The sequence below is a fragment of the Cotesia glomerata genome, linkage group LG1 (genome assembly GCF_020080835.1).
Source record: "Cotesia glomerata isolate CgM1 linkage group LG1, MPM_Cglom_v2.3, whole genome shotgun sequence".
NCBI classification, from domain to species: Eukaryota; Metazoa; Arthropoda; class Insecta; order Hymenoptera; family Braconidae; genus Cotesia; species Cotesia glomerata.
Window position 1 is genome coordinate 34,198,283 of NC_058158.1, and position 14,843 is coordinate 34,213,125.

A 14,843-nucleotide genomic window follows, 5' to 3' on the forward strand; every position below is an offset into this window, starting at 1 on the left:
CGAATTTCTAAAGCTTAATGGAAAAATCGAACTCTTAAACTAATTACTCCTCCATTAACAGACGTTTCAATTAAAGATCCACTACCTGTTTTTTCAATTACGTTTATTCCGTATAGTAATATAGAAGTGAAATAAATGCACGTTTTTAATTTCCATTAGTTGGATCGTTTTGTTTTATTTTTATCGCCGGAAAAACATTTTTACGGTACATGAAGTTACTAATATTTTTAAGAAAAATTCATTTTTTTAAAAATGCGAGTTGCTCTACCGTTTAAATGTGAAGTGTAAAAAAACGACGTGTATACTTCAGTATGAGAGAAAATAATATTGCCCGAAAATTTCTTTTAAATTCTATTTTGGTTTTAAAATTTTTTAGTTTATGAGAATAATTACTCATAGAGAATAATTTATAGCAAATAATATTTGATGAAATTAAGGATGGGAAAACAAGAAAGAAAAATAGAGACAAATAATATACAGGGACACGGAAAAAATTAAAGGTAAACGAGTTCAGATAAATTACGGAGACTCAGAAGAATTAGGGTAACCTTTTTTTTCTTAGATGAAATTTCGCTGAAAAATTCTTATCAGTGGGAAAAATTCCTCACGTTAAAATTTTATTATTTTTTATTTTTAGTATCAATATTAATATTTATTTGGATAAATTCTTCGTTGGAAAAATATAAAAAATTCTGAAAAGTCAAAATAAAAATTTTTTATCAATAACTATTTTTACAATTTTGTTATATCTCTAAAATTTGATCCAGAATTTAATTTCCGAGCTTTTAAACGTAAATTGTAATTAAAATTTTTTATTTATTTTTTTTTTCACAGATATTCTGACCGTTAACTTAAATTACGTCTTCAGTACCAGAAATAAAGTAAATACCTATAATAAATTAACAGAAGAAAAAAGTGAAATACCCGATAATTATTTAATTAAAGAAGGGAGTAAAAACCAATGAACCCATAATTTCCTGTTGATAGACTCAATTAAAGTGAATCAATTTAGCAGATACTATCGTTAAGTGTGATGGGTCTTTAATTAGACTCGAAGGAAGACTCCTATTAAATTCAACTCTTTGCTCTCGCTCGAGGACATTTAACGTCTTAACCTATTTAGAGTAGTTTTTTATTCACAGCTCAAATAGCGACAAAAACTAAACACGAGCTAAAAAAAGTTCCTTAAATAAATATAAACGTTACAGTAAAAATAAGAACTCTATCATCCTCAAAAACTTACCGAAAGAATAAATTGAATAACCTCATTATAATTTTAATCTCGCTTCTATTCAAAGTCTCAAGCAAAAAGCTCGGTTATTATAACCTTAACTCGCTGCATCCTCACTCACACTCTTACACCCGGCACCCCTTTACTTTAAGTAAGCCTTGATTGAAGGACAGATTTTAATTAGAGTGTCAAATGCAGGCCACACTTGCCCCCGTTTCTACATACCCATCCTCCTTTCATTCTTTTTTCATTACCGTCACACTCCCCCGCTCGGATAAAAAAAAATTTCCTCATTACTCCACTCGATCTATTCATCAGTTTTTATTATCATTAAATTAAATTTTCAAGGCCTAGTTTCAAGAAGTTTAATTAATAAAAACATACTTTACGATAATAATTATGTGCTAGTAGATCAACCTTCATCACGACTAAAATCTTTAGGTTTAATTTAATTATCTCATAATTCTATTTTAACTTCTCTGCCATCAGCAATAAAATTATACTGCAATTCTATGAACCATTTTCTGCCTCTACTTCAATCGTAAAAAAAATATTAATAATAATAATTTTAAAAAAAATTGAATAGATTTATTCCAACTCTTCAGAGACAAATAATTATAAAAGTCTGAAAGATTGAAAAGTAGTAGAAAAAAAATAATCACATAATAAAGATTATCTTTTCATAAATCGTGAAAAAAATTTTTTTAAAAAAATGTAAACCAGCATTCGCAAGTAATACTAGAAATTTTTTATTTCTTAAGCATGATATACTACCAGCGTCAAAGCCAAAAATTTATGGAGCAAGATAAGTATATCAATTGACTCGGCAGAGCTTCCTATACAGTAAAATAACACACGGATATAAAATATGCAGAGCAAAACGCAGAGATAAGATCGAAGGCTCTATCAATGTGTATTCCTCTTGGTATATTAGCTTTCCATCCGCATCCCTTTTATTATATACATATATATTTACATTCGTAATATATAATATATAACATGAATACGCCCTCCCCTATCAGCGAACCCGCAAAAAGAGTATATTAACCCACTCTACTCCTTAACTCACATCAACATTTAGTACTTGTGCAAGTTGATTTATCGATTTTAGGACTAAGAGTCGTCGCACATGTCTCATTTACAGCGCAATCGGGAGCCAACTGCTACTGCACCTCCTCGTGTCAAGCTGACTTAGATAATAACCTTATTTTACCTTAAATCTCAAATAAAACCAGAGGAAATCAAGGTTACTCCTCCCTCCTACACCTTGAAAACCACCAAAGATTTAAATTCAACAAAAACAATCACTTACTCCAAAAAATTGGAATCACCAAATCAAAATCGTAACACTCAAAGCTTTAACACTTATACTTATTACAGATAAACTTTCAAGCACTAGAACATAATCGGTATCACATAGCTCCTTTGCGTCCTCCTCCTCTTCCTCGTGGTGATAAATGTCGGGAATTAACTTCTCCTCGATACAACTTCGATCACAATAGTAATCGAGCAAACTGATTTCCCATGGGCGTTTGTCAAAAAATTAAACAAGTTATACCTTTTACTTTCGATCACTTGGGAGTGACCGGTCACTCACGTCACGGCAATTTAACACCACGCATTAAAACATCGAAAACAAATCCTTGCCTTTCCCTTCATCAACCACCTAATTAACAGGTTACCTTCTCATTGTTATTATTATTATCAGTAATTAAACATGGAACCGATGACACTCTTTACCATTAATATTAATTTAGTTTTCCCTGAACCTGAAAGCCCTCATCAATCAACTTTTGATCCCAACACCTCATCGCTTACACACGTCGGATCACAAATCCTGTCAGCGTGAAATTTTTATGAAAACATTCCCAAAAGGGCACCATAAAACATCAAATATCCGACAGAATATGTCGCTAATGACAATGTCAAAAAAAAGTGAAATATCTTCTATTTGAGCTTGAGTAGTAGTAATAACAGTGAAAAATGTGTGTATGTGTATGTGTCACTAACCACGGTCACGAGGCAACTAACCCCGTGACGTCCTCCAGTTGGTCGTCGTGCGGTAAACGCCCTTTCCACCGAAAGCTTCTGCCAGAGAGAGCACCCTCCTCGGTGATCCTCAACTCCTAACAGAGGATGCAATGTCACAGGCTAACGGGCTCGGAGAAACTCCACGAGCAATCGCACTAAACTAATTTCCATACTTCAGATCTTTACACACCCACTTGCCAGATAATAAACACCCATATGTTTAGCTAAGTGCCCGAATCACTATCAACTTAGCCTCCAAAATACACCGGGAGCCTTTCAATGAATGTCACGTGCCCATAAGTTCTTCCTAATTCCACCATTAATTATCACACTAGTTATTACAAGTTGCTTTGTTGTTGTTTCGTTTGTTGTTAAAGTTTTTGGTGTTTTATCTCTAATAAAAAAAAGCAAGTGCAATACAAAAATATTCAAATTTATCACATAGCAGTTCAAAAAACCGAAAATAAGAGTCAATTCAGATGCATATTTTTGGTAAGTTATCAATAATTTTACAAAAATAGTGTTAAAACTGTATAATTGCAGTTTGATATTCGTATTTTTGTATCCTTTCGCGGCACGTTACGGCGCCCTGTCGTCGCGGCGCGAGGTGAACGCACGACTTGCGGGTGATCCACCCTCTACTGCTTATCCACTACCACCACTACAGGTTCCAACGTTACTACCACTTCCATCAAGCTTTCCACGACTACCACAGACCTGGACGTCAATGTATCGATACACGAGCAACTACTACCCTTAGAATTGGCACCAGCGCGTCGCGGTTCGCGCAAGCTTACTATTACTATCACTATTATTATTGCTATCTTTTACTATCACAAACACGCGAAGACGTAGCTGGAGGGGCAGCACACAAGCGAGGTGAAAAAGGGGTGTCTGGAGAGAAGGAACTAAACATGTATATGGATGGACACCAAGGGAGTATTAGTGCAAAATCGTCTGAATGGAGGGCGCGAGCTTCGCGTTTGCTAGACGGAGAACGACCCTAACACAGACAGCTCTCAGTGTTGAGTGTTTACTGGGGATGCGCGATACGTGCGCTACCGACCTCGGTGGGTGTTTCGCGAACTCACCGACGATCGAATCCGGGTGATTCGGTGAGTGGAATAGAAGGGAGATTAAAATGTTACGAGGAAAATAAGTTGTTTGTGTTTTTTAAAGGAAATTGCCGATCTCGGTTAATGTCTTTTGGAGAAAAAGTTGAGGTTTATTTTTGTTCTGATAAGAGGGAAGGGTTTTTTTTTTAGAAGGACTTTTTCAGGGAGGATTATATTGGTAATAAGTAAATAAGAGGGAGAATTTAAGATGTATTGGGAATTTTTTGGTACAGAACGCTTCTACTGGCTGAGGTTTCCTTAGTGGGATTCTCCAAGTGGAAATACAGAGGAGTAGTCAGACGCTCGGATCGATTATTCAGTATTGGGCACGAGTTTTCTAGGATTTAAGACCGAAGATAGATTGAGGAGGCTGACTGAACTACTCGTTTGTCGATAGGAGAATAAATTTTGAGGGTAGTTTATTTATTGTAATGATTTTAGTAAATATTTATGGATTGTACGCTGTTGAAAAAAAAAAAGCTATTCTTTATCGAAATGTATTTGAAGCACATTTCCATGACAATATTGTACTTTTTTAATGTTATGTCGGGTGATAAATTTGTTAAAAAAATTATTTATCTTTATAAATCACAATTGGTAATAACTTTAATGGATATCATGTAATTTTTCACATTTGACTATGTAAAAATTTTTGAATAAAAAATTAACATACATGTAAAATATAGATTTTCAGTATTATATTAATTGAAAGAAATTACAACACGAGGCGATATTTATTAAAAGTATAATAATATGTTTATTGATAAGGGAAGTACTACATACAACTGTTTCCTAGCCTGGGTGGTATTAGAATGACTTAAAAATTATCTCTTAAAATTACCTGGGCCTCTCGGTCGCTTCTCACCCCCATCTCTCAACAGCATACTTGCATACTTCATATACTCTTGCTCGTTCTCTCACTCGCACTCAAGCTACAATATTCTTAACCATTTACAGAGTAACTATATTTTGACATCTGGTGACAGCATGTTAGAAATCCTAGTTACTCGTCTAATCCTTAAATATACAACAACTTAAAACTACTTAAAAACGAATACCTTTAGTAAAGTAAAAGCATAGAAAATATTTACAACAAAATATTTTTCCTGCTTCTACATGCATTGAAGTTTTGTATAATTTTATTTAAATTTAAAGTTTCTCGATTATGAATTTTGAGCGTTTTTATTTTTTATATTTTTTTAGGTGTCAAAGGTAAGAATGTATTGTCTAACGATTCAAATGTAATTTAAAAAATTTATGAGAAATAAGAACATTAAAGTTGAGAAACGATTTTAGGGTCCTAAATCATGGAATGAATTTTACATATGCCTTGGAATGATTAATACCTGGAGGGCTGGTTAAAAAAAGTTAAGCAAAGAAAGTGGATAGAAAAGTTTACGAGTGGTTTTAGCAGAGGGCGTTGGAGCTTCACGTCTCAATGAAATTGGGATATGCGAAGACGGCGAAGAAGAAAAAGTATCTGCAGAAAAAGAGGAAAAAAATAAGAGAAGGAGGAAGTGAGAGTAGAAGTGTAAAAAAAGAGTAAAGTTTAAAAAAAAAAAATGTTAAGTTTAACCCTGTTTACGAGGTATCACGGGTACGCGAGCCTGTCACTTAGTGAAGAGACTTACAAATGATCCGTAGGAATAAAGTACTCGAGGACAAAAAGGAAAAAAGCGTGATAATAAAAGCGAAACCAGTAACTGATGCTGTTTAAAATGTCCTGAGTGAGTGGGCAAAAAAAAAGTGATGGAATTGGCGAAGGGAGGTGGAACGAAAAACAAGAAACGAAAAAGCCAAGCTTAGTGCTCCAGACATTTCGCTACTCTGTATTTGTGTAGGTGTGTAATATACATGTGTGTCTATGTCTATGGCGAGGTGGCGTGTAACCCTCGGGCAATAAAGGGTGCACGCAAGTTGCTGTCTGAGGGGAGAAGCGAAAATAAAAATAAAAATAGAATAAAAAGGTGAATAGAAGGAAAGGTATAAATAAAAAAACTGTTACAAAAAAAGTAAGTATAAAGGAACGTGCTGTATCGTCAGTAGATACCGAGCACCACGTACTACCGTTGTTCATCACATCTATTCTTCTTCATTCTATTTTTTTTTATTACTCCTCTCGGAAAGTTTATTAGTAGATGGGCTGCGGCACTGCAGGAACCGCAGCAAACTTTTGCTCGAGTCGATCATTTTTTATATTATTATTTTTATAATTATTATTACGACTTAAAAGTTAGTAAAAATATAAATATAGCTTCTTTAGAAAGTATTATGGTTATTACTATTAATCTGCGTTCACTATGTAACTGTCGAGAATTACGAATTATGAATAAAAGAAATTATCGCAGCATAATATTTTTAATCCAAGTATAAGGTAAAAGACCCAGTTATTGACACTGGCCTAGTTGATTGACACTTGCAATTTTATTATAATTAAAAAAATAAAATGTTCTCAAAAAACCAATTATCTTAAAATTTATAATTCGAAAATTATATTTATTAATTTATTAAAGTCGATTTGTTTTATTTAATTAAAATAAAACTGCAAGTGTCAATAACTAGTTCAGTGTCAATAACTGGGTCTTTTACCTTAGATATAGAAAAGTATAGTCATGACTTTTCTGATGATACCAAATTTTACTAGAAAAATCCTATTTAAAATAAAGATATCCTGTCACAAAATTTTTCTTATTCTCTTCATTATCTACACGGAAAGAAAATTATGGGAACTATTCCTATATCATTATAGGAACTAATCCCATAATATTATGGGAACTATTCCTATAATATTATGGGAATAGTTCCCATAATGCTATAAGAATCATTCCTATACTATTATAGGAATGGTTCCCACAACATATAGGTTTAAAACCTACATGGAAAAAAAAAAAAATTGGGGCTGCCGCATGATACATTCCTGTGGAAGATACATGACTTTCATATGACAGCAACATGATTTTCATATGGCAGGCAATAATAGTTAAAACAGCAATAATGATTAAATAATAATCATAATAATAATTTATATTATTAAGAGAATAAGAACAATTTTGTCTCCTGGATAGTCACATGATGAAATCGATTTTTTAGTGAAATTTAGTGTCATTGCAAAGGACTTGACATGAATTTGTGCCTTTTCAAGGTTTCATATCATTCTCGTCGATAGTCAATTTATGATGATAGTCAATTTATAATAGATATTTAGGTTGCATTCGAAAATGCTCTATCTCTAAACATATAATTGAGAAATGACCTTGTATCTTGTGAACTATTGACATTTTTAAAGATATAAGCTCATCCCGACATTACACTCATCGAGACCTTTCATTTGAGTACCCACATCAATTTTTCATATATTTTATATATTTATATATATTATATATATTTATTTATGAAAAATATATCAAAAATGCATGTGGGTACTCAAATGAAAGCTCTTGATGAGTGTAACATCGGGATGAGCTTATATCTTCAAAAATGTCAATAGTTTACCAGATACAAGGTCATTTCTTCAATATGTATTTAGACACAAAGCATTTTCGAATGCAGCCTAAATTCTTATTATAATAAATTGACTATTGGTGAGAATGATATGAAACCTTGAAAAGGCACAACTCCAAGCAAAAACCCATTTTATCACATAAATACACTGGCCACAAAATTTTCCTTATTATCTTAATAATATAGATTATTATTATTATTATTATTATTATTATTATTATTATTATTATTATTATTATTATTATTTAATTATTATTTAATTATTATTATTGTTGTTTTAATTATTATTGCCTACAACATGAAAATCATTTGGCTGCCCCAATTTTTTTTGGTCCGTGTATATATTATAGGAATCATTTCGAACTCACTCAGCACGAAGATTTTATCTTTATTTTATTTTGAGAATGATTCTCATAATGGTATAGGAATGATTCCTATAATATTCTAGGAATCCTTCCTATACCATTATGGGAATAGTTCCCATAATGATATAGGAACTATTACTATATCATTATGGGAATGGTTCCTATAATTGTATAGGAATCATTCCTATAATTATAGAAACCATTCCTATACTATTATAGGAACCATTCCCATCATTATGGGAAATTTTCCCATAATTCTGGAAAAATTTCCTATAATTATGGGAACAGTTCCTATAATTGTCTGGGAACTGTTCCCATAAATTTATGGGAATAGTTCCCATATTTTTCTTTCCGTGTAGATGATAAATTGACTATCACCGAAAAAATATGAAACCACGAAGAGAGACAAATTCAGGTTACGACCTTTCGTCAAGTCAAAATGACGAATTGTGACACTTAGATTTCCCTACATTTTTCAACATTTTCACACATTACGATGTCTAAAATTACTTTTTTCAGTGCCAAAATAAAATTTTATAATAAAATTACAAGTTTACTTTAATGTTAATTTTATCTAACCCATCTCAAATTTAAACTGATTTTATAAAAAAAAATAAATACGCCCAAGGTACTACTGATGTTCTTTTTGTTTCTATCTTCATCTTTATTTCATTTCTTTTACTTTTCTGCATATTAAGTAATGAATTTTCTATTGAGTCAATTTAATTCCTGTCTTTTATGGAAGACGATAAAACTTTATTTACTTAAACCCTTTTATATTTTTTTTACTTTGCTTTTATTAACCACTGGTGTCTCAGGGGGTGTCGTTGAGACAATGAAGACTGTAACTATAGCGTAGATAAACAAAGAGAGATAAATAGGTAAGTGGTACAGAACAAAACGATTTGTCTGAGTAGTATCAATTTTGTTTTTTCCAAACAGTCAATGGAGATTGAAAAGGGTCCACCGTCCAGAAATTTATATGAATTATTTTGTATACTCTATGTATCATCTCTTCACTCCATACATTCGTATTAATTTATACAGTAAAGTAAGATGAAATAGCAGGATAATAAATCGTGAACTGACATCACTCGAGATAAATTTTTATTAGTAAGTCTTCGGCTTTGGCTTTTATTTGGCGGTGAGAATATTCTGACACGTGTCTCGTGTCAGAATAGAATAGAAGGGCCAGAAAACGCTGTACTAGCTCAACAAGTTCAAGCCGAGTGTAATAAATATGCGACATGAATTTAAAGGAACTGTTACATACTGATTCGGGTCAGTCTGCCAAAAAAATATTTTCACTTGACCTCTGTCGATTTTTTATCAAATTTTTCCACATAAAAATAATTATTTTTACAGAATGTAATTTCAAGAACATTTCGTCTGAGTTATAAAATCCGTACTACCGTTTTTTGAAGAGTTATAAAAAAGATTCAAGTAGTTTCCGAGTATGTGGAACGTATGTCGCTCTTGACTCGCGTTATAGTGCAGTAGTAGATTGTATAAATGAAAAGAAAAAAAAATAAAAAGTTTGGAAAGGCGTAAAAAGACGCGACAAGTGCCGGGAAAAAAGCCGATGTGTCAAATCCAGGAATTCTTTTATAGAGCGAGATATATATTATTTGTCCATCCACGTCTCGCTTTTCATTTTAAGGGATAGGGTGAAAAAATTTTTCGTTTTATTTTAAAAATAGCTGAGCAGTCTCGGCAATCTAAACTCGTTTTTTCGTAGCATGAGTCGAATATTTTCAGCACAATAGTGACAGTATCGTAGCTCGAAAGCTCAAGCAAAAGGGAGAAATGATAATAAAAATAATAATAATAATGATAATAATAAAATGAATTTTCGTTCTGGTAGGATAAAAACTCTTGGAAAGAAAATTACCCGCCATCTATTTCATTCGCTCACTCGTCTTTCCTCAACATCTTTCATTATCCCCTTGTGAACTTACGGATCGTCAATTTTCTCAAAGAATCGCTGGAATTATTGTCGTAATACATATCGAAGATATCGAGAACCCACGCTCAGAAGATCTATGTTACATATAATTCGTCTTTTTCACGCCGCTTTTCATACCCAATAAAACAAAAATAAAATTAATATCGAGTTTCAGTCGATAGAGTATATATTTATCTCTTATATTATTGACTCGGTCTATATTATACATTTATTTGCTTAGTTGTGAATAAAATATTGATTTTAACGTTGATTTCTAATATTTATGTTTCAAATAATTATTCATCTGAATTAAGAATAAAAATTTTATTTATACAAATGTTCATTAAAAATATATTTATTCGTTTTTTATTTCTCGTAATAATTTAGCTAGACTTTTTTTAACCAATCAGTAAGTTTTAAGGTTTCAAAAAAAAGCTGATAACTTTTCGAAGCTTTAATTGGTCTCTGAAGTTTGTTTAATGTTTTTAGTTATTTCGAGGATTTCATAAGAATTCCCAAGTTAATTGAGTTGGTTATAACTAGGGTGCTTCAATGTAAAACAGCAAATTTTAACATTTCCAAGACATAAATTGTTATTTTTTAAGTTTCTATGCTAAAAAATTAAGAATAAATTTTTAACTTCCCGCTAAGAAAATTGAAAATTTTCAAAAATCGGGAAGTTATTGTTTTCACCCCGTTTTTCGAAAATCGAGTTTTCATCAGATCTCGACGTTTTGAGGTCCTAGGAAGCTTTCCTGACTATTTCCGCGGTGATGTCACCGTGTCTGTATGTGTGTGTGCGTGTGTGTGTGTGTGTATGTATGTAAATCTCTCATAACTTTTGACCGGATCATCCGATTCGATCGAAATAAGCGGCGTTCTAAAGAGTTCCTTTGCCCCTAAAATTCTGATACTAATTTACAAAATTTGAGTCGATCAATTTTGAGAAATCTCAAAAATAAAATTTCCAAAAATTAGTTTTTTTGAAATATCTTTTAAACGGCTAAACCGATCAATTCCAAAAACTAATCAGCTTTTAATCTCAAAAAACCACGTCGATTGCCACCAGCCCGGTCAAAATCAGTTGATTTGTTCCTGAGATATCGTTGTCGAAAAAAATTGAAAAAAATGTTTTTTTCAGATTTTCTATGAAATTTTTAGTCTGACCAGTTTACGCTTAAAAATTTTTCGAAGAACCCAAAAAACTGCGCTAAATGCCGTATTGCGGTTTGAAAATTCAAAAAATAGTGTTCTATAAAACTTCCATTAGCCTTTTGAACTCGAAGAGCTCAAAAGCACAAAACAGCGATTTATTTGAGCTCGCAGAGCTCAAAATTACACAAAAATTATATTTTTAAGCTCAAAGACCTTAAAAAATAAGTGAATTGTTGAGCACTTAGGTATGGAGGTAGCCGGAAGTTGCAGGGATGGCCTTTAGGGTCAACCGTTTTCCTAATTTTTTTTAGTAATTTTTAATCTCAATGGAAAATTAAAATTGATATAAAATGAAATTTCTAATATACTTGTAGATTGTGATGAAAGTAATTCACTTCAAATCTCAATGTCGGTTATCGGAATAAAATCAGAAATCAATTTTTAATTTAAAGCTCTGATATTATTCGCGAAAAAATAAACTCAATTATATGAATAAAAAAAGCTCACCAATTGCCAACGCTAACGCCAATGCCAGTAAGCATTAAATATTTCAACAAAAATACATTTATAAATGAAAAATTCGAGAAATAAAGAAAAAAGTATTCATTATTCCAGTCGACGAGGATCGTTTACGCGCGTAACAATCTACAACGTGTTCTCTGTGGCGTGACTGTCGCAAGCTCACATTCTCTAGCCCACCATTCTCTTTATATCATCATCTCATTTTTTTTTTCACTAGGAAAAAGAATTTTTAATTAAAATGTTGGATTACTGTAAGTACCGAGTCTTGTTTAAGCCATCGTCATTATCATGCTTTTTAATAAGATGTCTTAATAAATTACACATTACCTCAAAAGTGGAATTAGTCTGGTTTTTCGTCTAATCAATTCTTTTTTCTACCTTTCAAAATTAACAATAATTATAATTGTAATTATAATAATAATGCTATTGCACAAGAACAATACTTTAATTTATTTTAAAAAAAAAATTTTGGATTGGATTTAGCTTAATTTCTTTTTTTTTTAAATAATAATAGTTAAAAAAAATTTTTTCTCCAAACTTTAAAAACTTTTTAAAAAAGCCTATAATAATAGTAATAATAATAATTTTATGGCAACAATGGAGCATAGTTATTACCATTAATGATAATTGTCAGTTAATAGAGTTGAGGAAAGTTGGTAAGGATTTAGTAGTACGTGACAAAAATAAAAAAAGAAAATGAAACATCTTAAGAACGCTCCTGACCTTCCCGGCGTCTGTTGCTTGCACATTTAAAAATACTCATAGACGTATTTGTATGTAGAGTACAGAGGTAAAACTAATGCATCCCAACTGAGTCGGCGGTACGTGATGAGAATAATTTTATCGCATCGGTATATGAAGAGGTTAAAGAATAAAAGACGATAAAATTCTTTAGTTGGGTTTTGTCTGGTTGGACGATCTAAATTTTTTCTCTGTTTAGTTCCTCCTCGTTGCTCTCGACTGCTGGCAGTTCTATCGAATCGAATTTCAGCGTTATCGTCACGAATAATCTTCGGAAAATAGATCGCGTATACATCTTTACTCTATATTCTATACATTGATAAATAGGGGGTGGATAAATTGAAGGTGACCTACCAGTACAGCCGAAGTGGAAGGGGTTTTATTTTTAAAGAGATGTTATCCGATAAGGAATGCGCGTATTGTTGATTTTGTAGACCTTATCGGAGTATTGTTGTATTGCAATTGCAGTAGTAGTATAGTAACTACTACTGACTACCGACTACTGGTCCTCGGAGAATAGAAACGAACCTCATTCTTTTTTTATAAAAGTTCAACAAAGCGATGTCACGAAAAGTAAATGAGATTGTCTCAAGAGTAATTCAATTTAATCATAAGAGTTGAACCTGTTTTAGTTAAAGTTTATGTTTGTAAAGAAAATATAAAATTCGCAAGACAAAAGTATACACGCTCGACTGTAATCAGAGGAAGATAAATTGCAGTTAGAATAAAAAAACTCACCTTCCCAGAGCCCCGAGTGTTGCTGAGAATAACTCCGGCTGCGTGGATACGATATTCTTTATCCAGTTGTTCATGCTGGCCCTGGATTTTCCTGAAAAAAATTTACTATTGTTTAAAAATTTATATTCAAATTATTTTCGGAGATTTACTGCCCAGCCATTGTGTTGTTGAATTTTTTTATGTAAAAAGATATTGTGAAACTCGATGTCGATCATTTTAAGTACCCATTGTGCTAAGTGGATTTGAAATTTATTTACTTTTTTTTTTTTGTAAACATTTATACTAATAAAAGAATTTGTTAGAGAATAATAAATAGATTTCTTAAAATTTTTTGAAAATGCTTTTTAGGAATAAAAAATTTTTTTAATAATTAAAAATATTTATTGTTATAAAATAAGTTAATTCATCAAATCATAAAAAATCCTTCTATTAGCATACTTTTTTGTCTTTAAAATAATTTATTAAAATTTTCTTCAACTCATTTCAATTCAAATCAAATTCTGATAATACATATTTTAATATTGAGCTTAAAATCCAATCTCGCATATTGATAAATAGTTTCTAACTTTCCTTTTCAATTTTCAAGACAATAAATTCATTAAAAAGGATCCAAACGTAAGCTCAGGACTTACCAATCATACAAAGTAAAATAAAGAGGTACAAGAGAGTAATAAATTCTAACAAAGATCTCAAGTACAACTTTTCTACTTAGCATTGAAATAATACACCATTCCATTCAACTAATAGTCTTGCATTATTTCCATATTACAAAGTAAAACAATATACAAATTTATTTTTGAATTATAATGACCTCGCTCTTTAATAATATATATTTAAAATTGATAATAAAGCACTCAAAATAGATTTTATTTTTATGACATTTAAGCCAACTTTTGCCAATTTCAATATCCAGTGAATTTTAATAAAATTTGATCCGCTTATAATAAAATGGAAATAATTATGACAATAATTGTTATAATATAGATAGAGATGGAAATTAAATCACAATAATCTTATCGACAGCAGTGATACCTGTGATTGAACATTTAAAGCCGATCAGAGAATGAAATACCGAGTTTTAATTGGATCGACGCGAATCGGCCTTTGATCTTCGAGGCCAGACGTCCATGCACTTTACGGAGCATTCGAATCAGCAGAATTAAAGCTGGAATCGGACATGAACGAGCTCCCAGAACATTCAATCTTATTGGAGTCGTGTGTATCGACACAGCCGCAGATTAATACTGAACTTAATAGCGGAAATCTGTGATCCAAAGCTCTGCTATAATAGTCCCACCCTCGCCGTCTCTATCTCTATCTGTCCCAAACCCAAGCTCGAGCTCCAGGTATATAGCAGCAATATCACGGTTATTTACTTTCACAGTGACAGTTTTTTAGTCCATATAGAAATTTAATCCTTTGATACGTGCAAATCCTTCTTTATGTCTTTGAAATAGACATCGCAAACGTGTCGTAACTTTGGTAATTTACGAATGAAA

The 14,843-nt window shown here is 31.8% G+C and overlaps 2 protein-coding genes across 3 annotated transcripts in view; both read right to left on the reverse strand.

Moving 5' to 3' along the window:
- LOC123274987 overlaps positions 1 to 3,904 on the reverse strand; it is a 231,691-nt gene extending 227,787 nt beyond the window's left edge. For both annotated transcript variants that reach the window (XM_044742834.1, XM_044742833.1), the window contains exon 1: positions 2,445 to 3,904. The gene's annotated coding sequence lies outside the window, so the exon portion shown is untranslated. The remainder of the gene's footprint in view (positions 1 to 2,444) is intronic.
- Positions 3,905 to 12,784: 8,880 nt separating this feature from the next.
- LOC123275208 overlaps positions 12,785 to 14,843 on the reverse strand; it is a 42,129-nt gene continuing 40,070 nt past the window's right edge. The window contains exons 4-5 of the mRNA XM_044743176.1: positions 13,345 to 13,435; positions 12,785 to 12,820 (exon numbers count right to left, since the gene is read on the reverse strand). Of these exons, the coding sequence (XP_044599111.1) occupies positions 12,785 to 12,820; positions 13,345 to 13,435 (127 nt within the window). The remainder of the gene's footprint in view (positions 12,821 to 13,344; positions 13,436 to 14,843) is intronic.